Consider the following 16948-nt stretch of genomic DNA (forward strand, 5'->3'; position numbering starts at 1 on the left):
CGAGGGCCGAGCTGGGCCGCCCGCCGCGCTGCAGGTGGGAGGCCCGGGCTGGGGCTGCCCCGGCCCCGGGTGGCTGCGGGAAGGAGCCTGAGCGAGCCCTGCGTGTGGGGGGGCGAGGGCGGGGGGCAGGTCTGTGGGAGCCGCCTGGGAGGGGAAGAGTGGGACTGGGGAGAACCCGGGGGAAATGTCTGTTAGCGGGAGTGGTTTGGGGATGGAGGGAGGGGTGAAGGTGAAGTTCTGTGGGGAAGCAGCGAAGTTGGGAAGGGGCGCGGATCTGGCGGGCAGGTGTGTGGTTGCTGGGGCTGTGCCTCACTTGCTGGGCTTCTTCGGGTGCAGCGAGGCTGGCTCTGTGCTGAGAAGGTGCTCACTGTGCTTGGTGTGGTGCTGTATGGGAAGTTAACAGAAATGCACATTCTATACGTATTTTCTTGACATCACAATTCCATGCTGGGCTTTTGAAATGAGAAATGCTGTAGCAGTGTGAAGCTTATGGGTTAAGTCAGAAAGCCAGAAGGTTATAATGAACATAGTAAGATAATACATATTATGGAATAGACTGGAAGGTTAAAAATAAACACCAAAAGTTACTCTAAGTTGTTTCATTTCATTGAACACTACAAACTGAATTTTAAATCAGAGTGAGAAAACTTGGATACCCTAGGTGTCCCTAGCTTTTCAAAGAACGTATGTGCAAACTGACAAAATGTCATTTAGAATGAACATTAGGTGACAGACTGCTTCTGCCAACATATGTGGGTTTAAAGGCTGCAGGGTGATCTTGAGGGAGGTGATGATTGTGAATAAATTGATTTACAGTCATAGAATAGCAGGCCTTGAGGATCATCTGATCTAGTCTTCCCTGGCAAAAGTATAGTCTAGACAAGGTGGCCCAGCACCCTCTCCAGCTGACTCTTAAGTGTCCAGTGTTTGGGAACAGTAGCCCCTTCTTTGAGCAACTGTAGCTCATGGTTCACTTGTACCTTGTTATAAGCATTGTGAAAACCTGTAATTGAAAATTACCATCTGGGAGATAAGGATCCATTGTTTTGGGTTGTGTGTTCTGGTTTGTGGAAGTAGACTGTGTAGTGAAAATACTGGGTTTGGGAAAGGCTATGGTGGTAATAAGTATAAATTTGCTTTATTTAGAGTAAGGTATTGTTAGTCATGACTCTGTGTCTTTAGCAATTTTACAGGCTGCCTACACAGCCTAATTCCTTACGCTAGTTATGCTGCTATTTACAATAACAAGAAACAGGGAGGGATCATCTGAGCCAGGTGTCTAGGGAGAGCAAATCACTTTTGTCTGCTTAAAACAGTTCCAGATTTGGCAGTGTTAAGTGAGGGCAACATGTTCTTGATCTTTGAGACAGGCTTGCTAGATAGAGTTATTCCTCTCTTACTACTCTGGAATTGCTTGCCACCTGGGCTTATTCTTCCCCAGTTACTTCAGTTCATACCCATGTGCATGCTGCTAGCACAGACTCAGTGCCTTCATTGAAACTCAGGAGGCTGCACAACTGGGTCACATCAATAGAGGGTGTCTTGAGAGGGAGGAGAGATTCTCAAGTTCTGTACCTTTTACAATCTAGCATAATAATGTAAAATGGTCAGGAGTTCAGGATATTCCCATTGAATTTTTGAATGTTTTTGTCTTATATTCATATCCCTTCAATACACTGTTCAGTTATCTGGTTTTAATGATGAGCATGATGAGTGTCTGCAGGTTTATTTTCACTGTAGTATCTACTTTGTGTTATTCTACTCAAACTAGGTCACCTTGACTTAGGGTGGCTGCATTGCCTCGAGCACCCAGACTCAATAATCCTTAAATACAGTAAATGTAAGCTGTAGCTGAAGCCCAAGCTGGTTTCAATGCTCAGTCTTTCAGCACCTTAAATCAAGCTCCTTAATTGGTTTGATACATTAGCAGGACTTGCATTTGAGCAGTGCTTTGGTTCATGGCATGGCACTTCTGTATGCCTGAGGAGGGATGGGCATTTGAATTAAAACTGAGAACTGAATGCCTCTCTGCTCACGGAACCTGAATGTGACTACTAGGTTCTTTCTGTACTGTGATCTGTACAATGAATGCAGTGTATGTACTGTTTGAAAAAGAGGCTGTTAAGGCAGGTTGTATCAAATTTCTGTGCTGGCAGGCAAAGTTTGGCTTAATGACTGTTATGTCAATATAAAACTATTGCACTACTGTGCACATAGTGGAAGACTTCATCTTACAAGAAATATTTGTGTTAGATTTAGCTCAATGAGGGCCTGAATTTCCTGAACGCTGAATAACTGTGCTCAATATGTGATTTCTTTAATATTCACCAAACGAAATTCTCATCAGTCAAACAAATCTAATTTTTGGATTCTTAGGTTTGGTGTAAAGTATAAAGGGTATGGAGTGGGCTTGAAAAGTAGTTAGCTACAAATTTCACATTTAAGATTTACAATGCCCAACTGGTACATAGATTAGAATGGTGATTGTTTTCCCCTTGAAAGAAAAACAAACCAGCAAACCAAAAAAACCCTTTATGAGTTCATAAAAAAACTCAGCAGTGTTAAGTTTTCCTTTCCGCGAGGCTGTCAATCTGTAAGAAAACCTAACCTGAGTTCCAGGCAATTTATAGCCTTGCTGAAGTTAGATGTTAGTTAATATGTAATTACACTCCTTTGTTAGACACGGCAATGGTGGAATCTCGGGTTGAATCAGTTCAGGTCAGTGAACTGACTGCTCAGTTCAGTGAATCGCTGACAAAGCCACTACTATCTTTGGTAAAAGCCTAGGTTTTTGGAGCAAAGTTGAGAATAAATCATTGGTTGATCTTTAGCAGATAAAAGTGAGTATGTAACTGCAGTGTGCCTAAGTGCACTTACTAGTGCTAACTAAGGAGTATCTGCATTCATTTAAAAATGTTCTGGTTGGAAAGCTAGATGACGTTACAGGAGCAAGGTCCACCAGTGTTCTACTGTGTTGTGCTTGATATCCTCGTCTTAATTTTTTTCACCACTTAAGAATTTTTTCAGTGTAAGTGGAGAAATTGGAAATACTGCCTGAAGGAAGCCTTCATTCAAAAAAAAAATCTTAGTTACTTTTACTACTACTAATTGGTGTTCTGCTAGAAGAGTAAGAAAAAAAGCTTTGCTAGAGGATTCACTTTTAATAGAACTTCTGAAGAAGAATACAAGCTCTGAGAAAAATACAGCTTATTTTTTTTCATACTTGCTGTACTTAATACACATTACAACATACCCAACAAGAAGATGAGTAATAAACTGAAAAACACAAGAAAGAGCAAGGTAAGTTTTAAAAAATGAAGTGATTTTTAATGGTTTAGTTGAAAAGTGTCATGTTGAGAGGAACAGCTGATAATTATATATGGCTTATGGGAGGGGACAGAGAAGAAAACTGTTTCAGGGATGAGGAAGGTAGAGAACAATAGTGACATTTTAAAGTGAGAAATACAGGGCTTAAGATTATTAGAAATGTTTCTAACATTATAGTTTATTTAAAAAAAACACAACACAGACATGAAAGGTTACATATTTGAGGGGATGGGGAGAGAAATACCTGCATTTTTAAATTATAGTCCAAATTTGGCAGTTAAAGTATTCATATGTATGTTAAATCTTGTTTATAACCCAGTTCAGTGGCACTTTAGAAATTTAGAAAGGTCTGTGCACCCTCAGTTACCATCCGGGATATTTCTCATAGAATCACAGAATGGTTTGGGTTTGAAGCGGCCTTTGCAGCTCATCTAGTTCCAACCCCATGCCATGGGCTGGGACGTCTTTCATTACATCACGTGGCTCAAAGCCCCATCCAGCCTGGCCTTGAACATTTACAATGACAGATCTTCTACAACTTATCTGGGCAATCTGTTCCAGTGTCTTGCTACCCTTATCATACTAATTTATTCTTTACATCCAGTTGAAATCTGCCTTCTTTCAGTTAAAAAATGTTCCCCCTTGTCCTGACTCTTCAAGTCCTGGTAAAAAGTCTCTGTCTTTCTTAAAAAACACTTATAGATTGAAAGGCCACAATGAGGTTTCCCCAGAGCCTTTTCTTCAGTCTGAACAACCCCAATTCTCTCAGTCTCCCTTCATAGGAGGGGTGTTCCAGCCCTCTCATCATTTCTGTGGCCCTCCTCAGGACTCAGGATCCACTTTAACAGGTCCATGTCATTCCTGTACTGAGGACTCCAGAGCTGGACACAGTATTCCAGACGGGATCTTATGAGAGCAGAGGGGGAAAATCACCCTCCTCGACCTGCTGGCCATGCTTCTTTTGGTGCAGGCCAGCACACGGTTGCTTTCTGGGCCACAAACACTCATTGCCAACTGCTGTCCAATTTTTCATCCACCAATACCCACAAGTTGTTCTCTGCAGGGCTGTTCTCAATCCATTCATCCTTCTGCCTGTATTGTTGGGGATTGTCCTGGTCCATGTCCAGGACCTTCCACTTGGCCTTGTTGAACCTCCTGAGGCTCCTTCCATCCATTATTTCTATACATAAACTACTTGTTTTATTAGATACAACTTTCAGTGAAAAGGCAGCACTACTGAGTCCAATAGAAAGAAGATGTATAGAACAGAATTTTCCTCTGAGGTATGTCTTTTGAGTTATAGAAAGTAGCATGTTACTTAAGCATTACCCAGCACAGGGAAAAGGGCAATGCATTCATGAAAGCGTAAAAGGAAGTCCTACAAAAATAGGTTGTTCACGTTCTGTGAGCTAGCCCTTGCTCCACCTTCCAATTGTGCTTTTCCTCTTTGTTGCCAGCTTATTATATTTGTATAGGTGCAGCATCAGCACTGGACTAATTTAATTTGAGCAATATGACAACATGATCCTGTTTCTTTAATCTGCTGTCTAAATTTCTAAGCAAATGTCCAGGAAGTGTGTCCATACCTGTTCCACTGGAATTAAATAGTGTACTTTACACTCTCTTTTTCCTTCTGTAAGGCAGACTCAATCAGTGTTTATTTTCTGGCAGAACCCAGATATAGAACTTGGTGTACTGGCACACAAAACTTAAACTTTGTCTTTTGCAGTTTCAAGAGGCTGGTTGTCTGCTTCTGTTTGGCTTTGTTCCCTAACTAATGTGCAAGAGCCTTTTATTTGGTTTAGCAGTCCTCAACTTAATCATAAAAACAAGTAAAAGATAACAATAATTCCTGTAACTTGGCTTTTTAATCTGAAAGACGATCAGCAATGAAAACATTTCACAGCTATGCTGGAAGGAATGTAATTCATATATGTCATCACTGTGAAAACTGGAAGGATAATGGTAGCTAGTAATTTATATATATATATTTTAAATGTAACTTTCCTAGTGACAGAATTGGGAGGAGTAAATAAATAGTTGCCAGTGATAATTTGTATCAGCATGGTGTGAATTTTTTTGAGTGTCTGGATCTGTGGAGTTGCCCTTGCTCTTTTGTTCTTGCAGATGGTGTTAGGCCATGCTTGCTGGAAGGATCTCCATAATATGCAGTATCATGCCAGCCATCTTTGGAAAATGTCTCAGTCTTCAGTCTATGATTTTAGCGAATGAGTATTTTAAATACTTAATTTCCTTCTAGATTTCCCTTTTTTAGTGTGTTAGCTCTAAGTTCTGTCAGATTTTGTGATCTCTGATGAAACAAGAACAGGATAAATACATAAACTAATCCTTAATTTTGCACAATATTCTGTTATTGTAGATATTTGGCAGCTGAGAAGCTCAAAAGTTTATACCAGCAGGTCTTTAAAAGACAAAATCTTAAGGTTAAGAAAAGTCCTGTAATCTTCTTCTCGTTGCTCATGTCATCAAATCCTGATTAATATTAGTGAGTTTTTTTAAGAATGGATAGAGGAAAATAAATAATATATGGTATGTTTACTGTTCATTAAGTCATATTGATTATGTTCCTTTTGGCCTAATGTATTTCATCTGCAAACATTAGAATTTACCAGTATGTTGGGAGGCAAAGCATAGGGATGATATAAAAATAAGATGTAGAATACGAAATTTTAGCCTGTGGTGGAGAAATTACTAAAGGAGATTAAAATCTGCAAGTCAGGAATGTATTTGCTTTGTCTGAACTAATATTACGAAATTGAAATATGTGATATTCCACTGAACAGGTATTTTTTTGGACTTTGCATAGTATGATACTTTGAACTGAAGGTATTACTTCCTATACAGATTCTTTTCTGCATCTGTAAAACCTTTCCAGGGTCCTTTTCCTTAATACTTTTCAGGAGAACAACTCTTCTCATAGTATCTCTCTGCGTTTTGTCCACCTGTGTCTGCTGAAGTCAAATATTAAATGGCTGTAAATACCATCTTGGCTTACCACATGTTGACTTCCCATAAAGACCTGCCTTTAGCCTCTTCCCCTGCTTTCCCCTATTGCTGGCTCTAGGGTGTGTCTACATGGTACACTGAATAAACTATGCAGAAGCAGTTTACTTTTTTACCTAAGCTAATAGAAGAATAATGAGCCTGGTCACTGAGTTTGCAGATGTGACACAGTACATTACAGTCAACAAGGTGCAGGCACTAACCATCTCTCACTGTAAGTTGCAGTTCAAAAGTAACTGAGTTACTTTGACTACTCAACTTCCAGTCTTTGAATTACCAAACCTAAATCTGATTTTGGAACAGGTGCATCCTGCGAAGTACTGAGTAGACTGCCCAAGCCTGGTAAGAAATCTAAGCCTGATTGTCACTCTCTACAGGAAATGCAGGGGAACTTCCATTTCGTTATTGGTTTAAGGCAATCAAACAGTACGCTGTTAATGAAAACAATAGTTCATTTGTATGGTTGCACAGTCTGTTGCAGTGAGGGTAGCAGGGACTCATGGCTAGCAGAGAGTGATTACACCTCTGGTAGTAATCTGTAAATCTAAACCTGCTGTGGAACTGCAGTTGAAGACAGTTCAGCTGTTTGAACTTCAGTACTTGGCTCCTTTTTTTGATCCAGTCCCCAGTTTGCACTGAGTTCTATTAATTGATCTGCAGCTCTTTTAAAATAAAGGAGGAGGGACCAGAAGAGCTGATAAAAAACTCTGTGCTCAGCAGAGCATGACTGTTTTATTGGGATATGTAAGCTTCAGGACTCTGTAGATCCTGCTCTGTGAAAAAACTACTTCTAAGTACAGCATGAAACTTCACACACTTGTTCTCTACAATCATGTCTTGCTGACCACTGACAGGATAACTTTTATAAAATATCCTTATTTCAACTATCACAGTAGAAACTTAAACTCTGTTTTGTTGAATTTTGCAAAGTCTGAAACTGCATTAGTGCATTATGCTAAATAAATGTTTTCTGCTATTGGCACCTTTTTGAGACACATTGCCTGTGGCAAGTTCCCTTTTTTGTCATGATAGCTAATGAAGATAAGACTGTAGTCCAAGATGATAATGTGGTATGTATTGTCCTTATGGCTTTGCTGATGGGCTTATTAAACTGTATGCTTGTTGGTATGTTTTCATGCTGAATGCTTTGATACTTGCTATTAAAAAACGTATTAGTGATTTACTTTTAAAATTACATTTTCGTCAAATTTGACTTTGTATAATTAACTGGAGAAGATCTATTAATGCTTAGAGACAAGATAAAGGAAAGTAAGAAATACTTGAATAGCACAGATCTCCAGATCTCTAAAAAATAGGAACAAAAATTGTTATGAAATACGTCTTGAGATAGAGAAGTGCAGTCAACAAGAAACAGCTTCAGTTTCAGCTACAAATATTTAGAGGTACCACCACATCCTTCAGCAGTGTGTACAAAACTAGACAGTTAATCAGTCAAAACTTGTGTACCTGTAGATGTAAAACATGCATAGGGACAGCTCTGGTATATGCATCCAGTATGTGCTGCTTGTGCCATCTCTAGACTTGTGAAAGTGAGAACTGCATTCATTGTCGTGACTTGTTACTGTTTTTCTTTTACTTGAAAAAGTGTTTGTAAACTTTTAATTACTGATTTGAAATTACTTTGACATTATAGAACACTGCTCTGTTTTTGAGTATGTGGGCAGTCAAGGCAGTAGTAAATATCTTAGAGAAAGCATTAGTTTCTGTGTGCATGGAATTTCTTTCATACCTAATATGAAGAATAGCAGAAAATTATATAGTATTTTGAATAGCAGTGATGCTTGTTTTTTAACTCCTTGTAATATGCAGTGCTTGCAACATGAGAATTGCTTTCTGTATAATTAGTTTACTAAGTTAATGCTTTAATTGGTGACAAAGGGCAAAGAAAACCGTGAGAGGTTGGTGATATTTTGTGGTAGAGATGAGAATGGTACAGCTTTAACAATGTAAGGTTTGTGGTATTCAATGCATTATGAGAAAGTAAGGGTGGTCACCTAGTCATCTATATTCAGCTGATTTTTCTGAGTGAGGAAATCAGCAGGACAGGTTTAGTTCTGTCTCCCCTGCAGCTCCTTCATCCCACATCTTCTGACTCTGCTTTCCTATAACTCTCCTTTTCCTTCATCATCAGGCATTCTGCTCATTTTCATTTAAAGCAGCACAACCCTCACACAGTCTTGTGCTGGCTCTGTGTCATCTCGTGAGGCAGAGGCTGCACCCTGAAAAACTTCAGGGAGGTGGAAGAATTAGAAGGTATCTTCATTCTGGAAATACCGCACTGCAGCAGGGGCACTGGGCATTCTGCAGTACCACAGTGTGGGGCTTTTTCATTTTGAAAAGACCCTCTGAGCCTTCACCCATTTAAAGAAGTCCCAAGTCCATTTATCTTGGGAGATTGTTTTTGTGAAACCAGTTGTTGGGAAGCTAATTATTGGTTAACAGTAATTATTTTACTTTTTTATTATTACAGGTAAGAAATACTTTATTTAATTTGTCTATTAGTTATAACTTTTCCTAATATTCTGATATGCTTCCCCAGTTGTAATGATGTATTTGAGAAAACATTTTTAAAGTGTTAATCTCCTATTTCTTTTTAAATATCAGATTAGGTTTGTTGTTTTTCTTTGGATAAACTACCTAAATAACTTATTTTAATATGCTGATTCCAAAGGCAAATATCTGCCATCACCTTTTAAGCCTGGGTTTGTGTTTTTTTTCTGTTTCAGGGAGAAAAAAGTCAAGAAATGTCTGCCAATTTAAAATACCTTTCCTTGGGCATCCTGGTTTTTCAGACCACAGGTTTAGTCTTGACCATGCGTTATTCTCGGACACTGAAAGAAGAAGGACCCCGTTACTTATCCTCTACTGCAGTAGTTATTGCTGAACTTCTGAAGATTTTGGCCTGTGTTCTGTTGGTCTACAAAGACAGCAGTATGTGTCAAATTTTCCACCAAGTAATTATCCTAATCAATATGCTGTATTGTAGTGGCAACTGCAAAACAGCCATGTGAGTTCAGGTGTACAGCAAAGCATTTCCTTTCTCATGTAAGAAAAAGTCTTGGAAAGACACTAATCAAACTTTACTCCTCAACACACAATAGAAGATACTGTATATTTGCCAAAAAGAGTTATTTTTGAATAATGTGGATACTGAGGAGTGCAAGAATAAATTTTCTACTAACAGCTTGAAGCTTGTTTGCTGAGGCATTTAAAGAAATTCATATGTAGAAGTAGGAAAAAATTAAAAGCTTTAAGTGTGTCCAAAGCATGAATGACAATTTAGAAGCCTATAATAAACAGCAAATGCAGAAGGGAGGAAGCAGTTTTATTACTACAGGAAAAAGCATGGGTTTAAGCTCAAAAAAGTATATCCAAATTTACTCTAGTTCTTACTTTGGTCATTTTATGCTGAATTTATCTGGTTGCTTGACATATATGTTTGATCTTCAACAGCTTAAAAATATCATTGTATATGCGCAAATATTGATGACTCTGAAGGCTTCTAAATATGCACTTTTTAGGTTATATTCTCTAACGTATCATTTCAAAATATTAATACAGTTTCAGTAGATTTTACTTAAAGTATTTTGAATAATTACTCTGGTCTGATATTCCAGACTACAGGAAGGCACTTTGCAGCATTTTTTTTTCTTACATTATGAGGCTCATGGAAGTCAAATATGGCTAGATAGTATTTTGAGATCTCAATAGCACTGAGAGTTATGAAAGGGGGCAACCATCTTTAAGAACAGAACACTGCTGTCTTTTTTCTTTCTTTCTGCTTTTAGTGAATGTTTGTTTCTTGTATTGTTTCTTTGGGTAGAGTGCAATTTGCGGACTCTGAACAGAGTGCTACATGATGAAATCCTCAATAAACCCATGGAAACTCTTAAACTTGCTGTTCCTTCAGGAATTTATACTCTTCAGAATAACTTGCTGTATGTAGCATTATCAAATCTAGACGCAGCCACATACCAGGTACTGTACATTTGGATTTCTCTGCAGGTTTAAAAAAAATCCCGTTGATTATGCAGTAGTAACTGTTTCTGGGTTCTTCTAGGTTACATACCAACTGAAAATTCTTACCACAGCATTGTTTTCTGTGTCCATGTTGAGCAAGAAATTGGGTGTATACCAGTGGCTTTCATTAGTAATATTGATGACAGGAGTGGCATTTGTGCAGGTAAATATTAACAGGTAATTTGTGTTTGTTTAATGAATTTATTCAAGGCACATTAGATTAGTATTAGATATATTGCAGGATTTGGCTTAATAAATTTCAGCTTGCTTTATTCATCTGCATAATCCCTGAACAGGGGCACATGCAAAAGAGAATTCCGTTTTACAGACAGCTGGTGTGAGTGGTTTTCTAACTGTGCTTATATATCTACAGTAACTAACTGTCAGATGGCAAAAGTTGGTGACTATGAATAACTATGATAAGTCATGCTGGAATTCAGAAACAGTTTTGGCTAATAAAATAAAAATCCTGGACCTCTTTAGATAGATATTCTCCCAGTTCATGCACAGTTTTACTCCTTACAAATATGCAGGAAGAAAAAAGTTTGCTTTGTAGTCCTTTAAAAGTATTTGTGGTGCAGAATACAAAACATTTACAAACGTGATTGTCTGCATTTAGTAACTGTTACTTTTGCTAGAAAAAAATAAATTTCATTTTATAGATGTTCATGACTTGATTTTATCAGTAAATTTTGTGTAACTGTTTTTACAACCAGTGGCCTTCAGACTCTCAAGCATCAGCTGCCAAGGAGCACTCAGCAGGATCTCAGCTTGTAGGCCTCATTGCAGTTCTGGTAGCTTGCTTTTCTAGTGGATTTGCTGGGGTTTATTTTGAGAAAATTTTAAAGGAAACTAAGCAGTCCGTTTGGATCAGAAACATTCAGCTTGGTAAGTTTGATTTCAGTCATCTCTTGGAGGTACTGCATTCTGAAGAATTAAGATCACTGCTGAAAATATGTATATAAATAAAAAATATCACTAACTTTTTAGTATTTGCATAAATGTACTTTTAAAATTAGTATAAATTCAGCTAGACAGAATTCCAGGAGTTGCTTTTGGATCTCAGCCTAGTTCTTGATTTAACTTGCTTATGGAGTGTCTGTAAGGGTAGTACAGAATCTGTCAGTTGAATTTGTATTTAAAATTTTCTAAAGAATGTTGTGCAGGATTCCATGTATCCTCTGTGTTTAAAAATTATCTTTTGTGCTAATTCATAAGATATGACAAATATAGGTAGTATTTATTTTTCCTTTTTTTAACTTTTTTTAAAAACAGAGCATAGAATCATTAAAAGAAAATATGTTTCTGAATCCATGTTTTGAGATATTTTAAATTTAAGTGCTTTTTTTTGTCTGAGTAGGCATATAATTAGCACTTTTAGTGCATTGGCACTTTTAATGCAAAAATCCTGCTTTGGTAGTAAAGTTGAGTTAATTAATTATTATTAATATTTCAGTACAGTGGTCAGTTTGATTCAGTTGTCTGTATAATTGCTGAAGAGGCATTTGCAAAAGAGAGTTCATCTTAACTATTTTAACACCCTTACCTATCAGTAAAAGAGTATCTTCCATTTCCAAAGTAGTTCAGGATCTTCTAGTCCCTACATATTAATGGCAACAGAGTTGATCCATTTTCCTGAATGAGTTTTCCAACACCTCAAAGCAGTCTTGTCCAGTTTAAAGTGTTGGGAATAAATGACATCAGCAATATCTTATTGTTCCCACTTTGCAACAGGAACAAAACTTACTGTTGGAGATACCTTCTTTCTCTAATTAATCCTTCTAGCCTTCACTTGAAGGCAATAAATATGTATTGCATATTTTAATTAATACTTTCAGCAGAATTTGAATTTTCCAGTGCCTTAGTATGGACTCTTGGTCAAATCCATAGTATGGTAAAATTAAGTCATGAGGGTGATTTATGGGATCAAGGCTGTGTACCGAGTCTGACAGAATGTAATGAACTACCATAAAAAAAGGGTATGGTGTATTTTATTTTTTTTTGTAACTAGATACTTGGTCAAAAACTAGTATGGTCAAAAATATCTGAATACAAACTATTTTTTCCTTTCCTGTTGCTGTGTTTTAATTATACATTTTTATAAATGCAGAACTGCATATCTGACGTATATTTTATAATATATATTTTAAAACCTTTACATGTCCATAATGTTTTGAAATGTGAGGAAAAAAGGGGATCAAAACCTCTACTTGCTATCTGGCAGTTTTTATTGGAATTGTGTATATTAAAACTAAGTTTTCTCAAAACAGGTGTAGGAGATACATCAGGAAAGGTTATGTTTAGGGAATTTTGGAGGCGGAAAAGGGTGGGTAGCTGGGGCTTGGTCCAGGATTTAAGGTAAGATTTGGTGCTCTGAATGGAGCTACAACATGAAATTTGTTGCCAAGGAAAGCTGATAATAAGTACTCTCAACTTCTGTGCTAGAAATGCTTCAGCAGGTAACAATGCAGATATCTGAAACAATTTCCAGTTAAACATTCACTATTGTTTAAAAATCAATTATGTATTCTAAAACATTCTTCAGTGCAAGATAGTTGCCCTCTTAAGACATTGTATCATTCAGGAGCAAGTCAGTCATACCCAAGAGCTTTGAAGTAGATTTTTTTCTTAAAACACGAACAAAAAAAACAAACATGTCTAACCTGGTTTTTGTTTTCTTTTCTGTAGAGAATTAGAACTGTAGAAAAAAGTGGAAAATTTATTTGAATAATTTTTTAAGCATTTAATATTTAACATGTCCCAGTATCATATTAGGGTTGTATGAATAGTGGATTTTATTTCTTTTAGCAGATCAATAAGAAAGTAGGAATGATTGGTTTAATCTGAATTAAACCTAAATTTTATCTATGTCTACAAAAATAATTATTTCTTGTCACATGGAAGGTCATATTTTGTTCAATACAATACTGCCTTTTTGAGATGCAAAGAAATGCAATGAAAGTACTGGTCAGATTTTCACAAAAATGGATTGGAAAAAATATTCCCCCTTTTCTGCTCAGGACTAGAGTCTACATCAGGCACAGAGAAAGTGCTTGTATTACTTCAGTGCCTGAGGGGATTAGGAAAACTTTCCCATCTGATAGAAAAACACTGTACTCACCAAATTATAAACTTTTTAATCTGAAAGTAGTCCTTGAGGACAAAGAATGTGTGTTTCACCTGAAGCTTTTAAATCAATCTTGTACTTTCAGGATTTTTTGGTAGCATATTTGGACTGATGGGTGTATACATTTATGATGGAGAACAACTGTCAAAGAATGGATTTTTTCAAGGATACAATAAACTTACTTGGATAGTCGTTGTTTTACAGGTGAGATACCTTGTATCACATGTTTCTGTGTGCAGGCACCTGAGATTTACCTGTCAGTATATGACTGGGGAAACTAAGAGTTGTCAATGAAGCTACTGGGAATTCTATAGTCAAAAGTTTTATTTATCACCATTAGAATAAACCTCAAAATAGAAATCTGGAAAATATACAGCAAGTATATGACTAAGTATTGTGCAGCATAAAAGCACATAAGCATATTTCTTTGGCAATGTTAAAAAAATCTACAGATATATATATATACACCCTTCCTCTTATGGCTAAAATTGTAGTGTTACAGAGGCATTCCCACTAATTAAATCATGGTCCTATGGTCAACAGTTTTTTAATGGGTAAAGAAGAACTCCTATATTAATCCTCAGCAAGGCATATACATAAAATAAATTTAATGGTCCTAAAGGTAGACAGAGCTTTTCCTAAAGTAAGCAGATGTTGTTAAAATATTGCTCTCAGTGGAATTACCAGGTTGTAAATCCGAACCTCAATGTTTTTCAGGCACTTGGAGGGCTGGTGATTGCTGCTGTTATAAAATATGCAGACAACATTTTAAAGGGATTTGCAACTTCTCTCTCTATTATACTGTCAACGTTGATCTCCTACTTCTGGCTGCAAGATTTTGTCCCCACAAGGTAAGAATTATTTTCCATGTATGCAGAAGAAAAGTAATCTAGTAAACATTAAGTTTTTAACTATATAACTGCAAAATTAAATAAATTAATAAAAAACACTCCAAGCCACACTTTTAGAATGTTTAGATACAACTTACACATAACAGTTTCACTTCATAACATGTTTTTTTCAGTGTAGCTGGCAAGGTTTAATTTTCCCCAAGATACAGACCTTCTCAGCTCAGAAATCACAAATCTCAAATCTTGGCTTTTGACAAAGCACTCTCTTGCAGACTCTGTCTTTTAGTTCACTGTCCCTTTCTCTTCTTCTCCTCCCTACCCTATTTTCCTCAGTTTGTTCAGCGCCTACTTTGCTTTCCTGTCGAATCCAGTCCTCTCCAGTCTGGATGCTCGCCTTGTGCTCCGCCTGGCTCTGCTCTGTGATTGAGCCTCCCCCTGCTGGCTGTTCTGGCAAAGGGGTTGTTTGTTTTCTCTGTGTCCTCTAAGTGGACAGATCTTCCACAAGTCATCTCATTGCAAGGGAACATATGGCTGAACCATGAGAATTATAATAATATTTTGGTACTGTTTTTCATCCAGTCTCAAAACAGTCTCTTGAATGAGATAATTACAGTCATACACCCATATAAGTTTCACCACACAAACGAGTTGCCCAAGGACACAAAAAAGCCCGAGGGCAGAGCTTTTTTCTAAAGACAATACCATAGTTATTAGTGAAAACACTCAACCAAGAAAGGGAGAAAAATGCTTGCTATAAGCTTCTAGGCCAAATACACTGTGTCCTGATGCTTTGTGAATCAAATTTTAGTACCTCAAATTTTTTAGTTGACTGCAGGTTTTGTACATGTGTAGGTTCTGGAATAGAGCTTGTCTTGGCAGTGCTTGTTAATATATTGAGTGTAGAAGTAATATGCCCACTTTCAGATGTATTAATAGGATTTTGCTTATAATTGACTTATACTCCTCACATATGTTATACTCATTGTGTAAAAATGTTTTGAATTATAGAACTTTTGCATCTGACACAAAGAAACATCTGTTTACCTAAAAGTAATATTTGCATGCTTGGGTAGCCATGGTAGTTGTACTACTTTGGCTTCTGCTTGCATGTTGCACAGAGCTTTAGGCAAAGGAGAAAAAAAAAAAAAAAAAGAATTGATCTGATTATTTTTGACAGCTATTTCATGAAACTATATTTTTAATTTCCAGAATATGTCCAAATAATGATACATTACTTTATGGATGTAAGTCCCTTATTTCAACTTCTCTGTGCATTATTCTGTAATAAATATATGCAAATTATTTTGTTCTTTAGATATTGGACAAATATAATGTATGTTTCTGTGTTCCCACAGGACAAATGTTTTTTCATTTGATTGTATTACATAAATATAATTGCATCAACTAAAATGAGCTAACTTTTTTTTTCCATCCCTATTCTACTCAGTGTCTTTTTCTTCGGAGCCATCCTTGTAATAGCAGCTACTTTCCTATACGGTTATGATCCCAAACCTGCAGGAAATCCCATTAAGGCATAGCAGACTTCCTCATCAACCTGCTTCTCAAGACCATGCACTGGGCGCCTTGCTAACAATGACATGTGGAAAGTGTCATTGTGCACTGCAAGGAAAGGATTCCTACCCTGAATCTATTGAAAAAAGTGCTTATGAGTAGTTCTGAACAGCCAGAGGGGTTAAAGGTGGATGATGATACTGTCTGTAACTGATAGGAAAAGAAAAAAGACAGGGGAATGCCCAGTGCAACCTGCTAATAAAAAACTTGAAAGGAACAAAAAGTTTCCATGAAACTGCAATTAGGAATGTTTACAGCTTTGACTGGGATTGCATCAAATGAATTTACTGTACTGACTGCTGCAGAAATATATCCTATGCACTCTTCAGAAGAGCACATGACAACGCTGTCAGATTGTATGTTTTTGCAATTTGACTATATTTAATCTTAGTAAATATGTTTTTAACTGTTTGTCTATTTACATGAAATCAGCTGAATATACAGCATAGTTCTAAAGTGATGGTTCTAATTAAGTATTCTGCATTAAAACTGTGAAGATTGAAGTATAACTGAAAGACACTTTGACATCAAATATTTTTGTATTTTTAGAAGACTGATTTAATACTGAAATTCTGTTATTAAGTTATAATATTATAATTATGTTGCTTATATAAAACTATAGTAAGAATGTTAACATTCTCATCTAAGTACACAAAGGGAGAAATTCAGAGTGAAAGCTGGAAATCTCTGTTGATGCTCCAGTCTTCATCAGGACAGCCTGTAAAGTTCCATGAGATGCCATAACTCTGTGAACACAGGCCCGAGGTTACTGCACTAACCTGGAACTCAGAGTAAGGTTATGATGGAGTGCTTGATCAGATGTCAAGTTCATTCATTTTATTGATTATAAGACAACTTTTTGCTAAAACCTTGAATTTTTTTTTATGCATTAAATATCCTCTGGGGATTTTTTTTTTTAACCACAACTTAAAAAAAAAAAAAAGCCCATAATAAACATTTTAGATTATTTTTTTCCTGTAACAGCTGCATCTAGAGCTATTATGAT

The 16948-nt window shown here is 36.8% G+C and overlaps 1 protein-coding gene across 2 annotated transcripts; it reads left to right on the forward strand.

Annotated features, from left to right (window-relative positions):
- Window positions 1-3264: 3264 nt before the first annotated feature.
- SLC35A3 (solute carrier family 35 (UDP-N-acetylglucosamine (UDP-GlcNAc) transporter), member A3) lies at window positions 3265-16312 on the forward strand. 2 transcript variants are annotated; one of them, XM_010006653.1, is made up of 8 exons: window positions 3265-3304; window positions 9103-9303; window positions 10196-10350; window positions 10433-10555; window positions 11109-11280; window positions 13605-13723; window positions 14237-14370; window positions 15818-16312. In XM_010006653.1, the coding sequence occupies exons 1-8, from the start codon at window positions 3265-3267 to the stop codon at window positions 15906-15908; spliced, it is 1035 nt and encodes a 344-aa protein (XP_010004955.1). In that variant the 3' UTR covers window positions 15909-16312. The 2 variants fall into 2 exon arrangements, with proteins under 2 accessions (XP_010004955.1, XP_010004956.1); XM_010006654.1 differs by lacking the exons at window positions 3265-3304; window positions 13605-13723; window positions 14237-14370 and having other exon boundaries at window positions 9105-9303; window positions 15818-15846.
- Window positions 16313-16948: the final 636 nt, after the last annotated feature.

Source organism: Chaetura pelagica, unplaced genomic scaffold (genome assembly GCF_000747805.2).
Source record: "Chaetura pelagica isolate M959 unplaced genomic scaffold, ChaPel_1.0 scaffold69, whole genome shotgun sequence".
Classification (NCBI taxonomy): domain Eukaryota; kingdom Metazoa; phylum Chordata; class Aves; order Apodiformes; family Apodidae; genus Chaetura; species Chaetura pelagica.

What these genes read in the sequence shown, in the direction of transcription:
- SLC35A3 (XM_010006653.1), top strand. Translation starts at nt 3,265, where the DNA reads ATGAGTAATAAACTGAAAAACACAAGAAAGAGCAAGGTAA. An exon ending in GTTGGTCTACAAAGACAGCA is followed by an intron (nt 9,304 to 10,195) that starts GTATGTGTCAAA and finishes TTCTTTGGGTAG; the next exon opens with AGTGCAATTTGCGGACTCTG. An exon ending in TAGACGCAGCCACATACCAG is followed by an intron (nt 10,351 to 10,432) that starts GTACTGTACATT and finishes GGGTTCTTCTAG; the next exon opens with GTTACATACCAACTGAAAAT.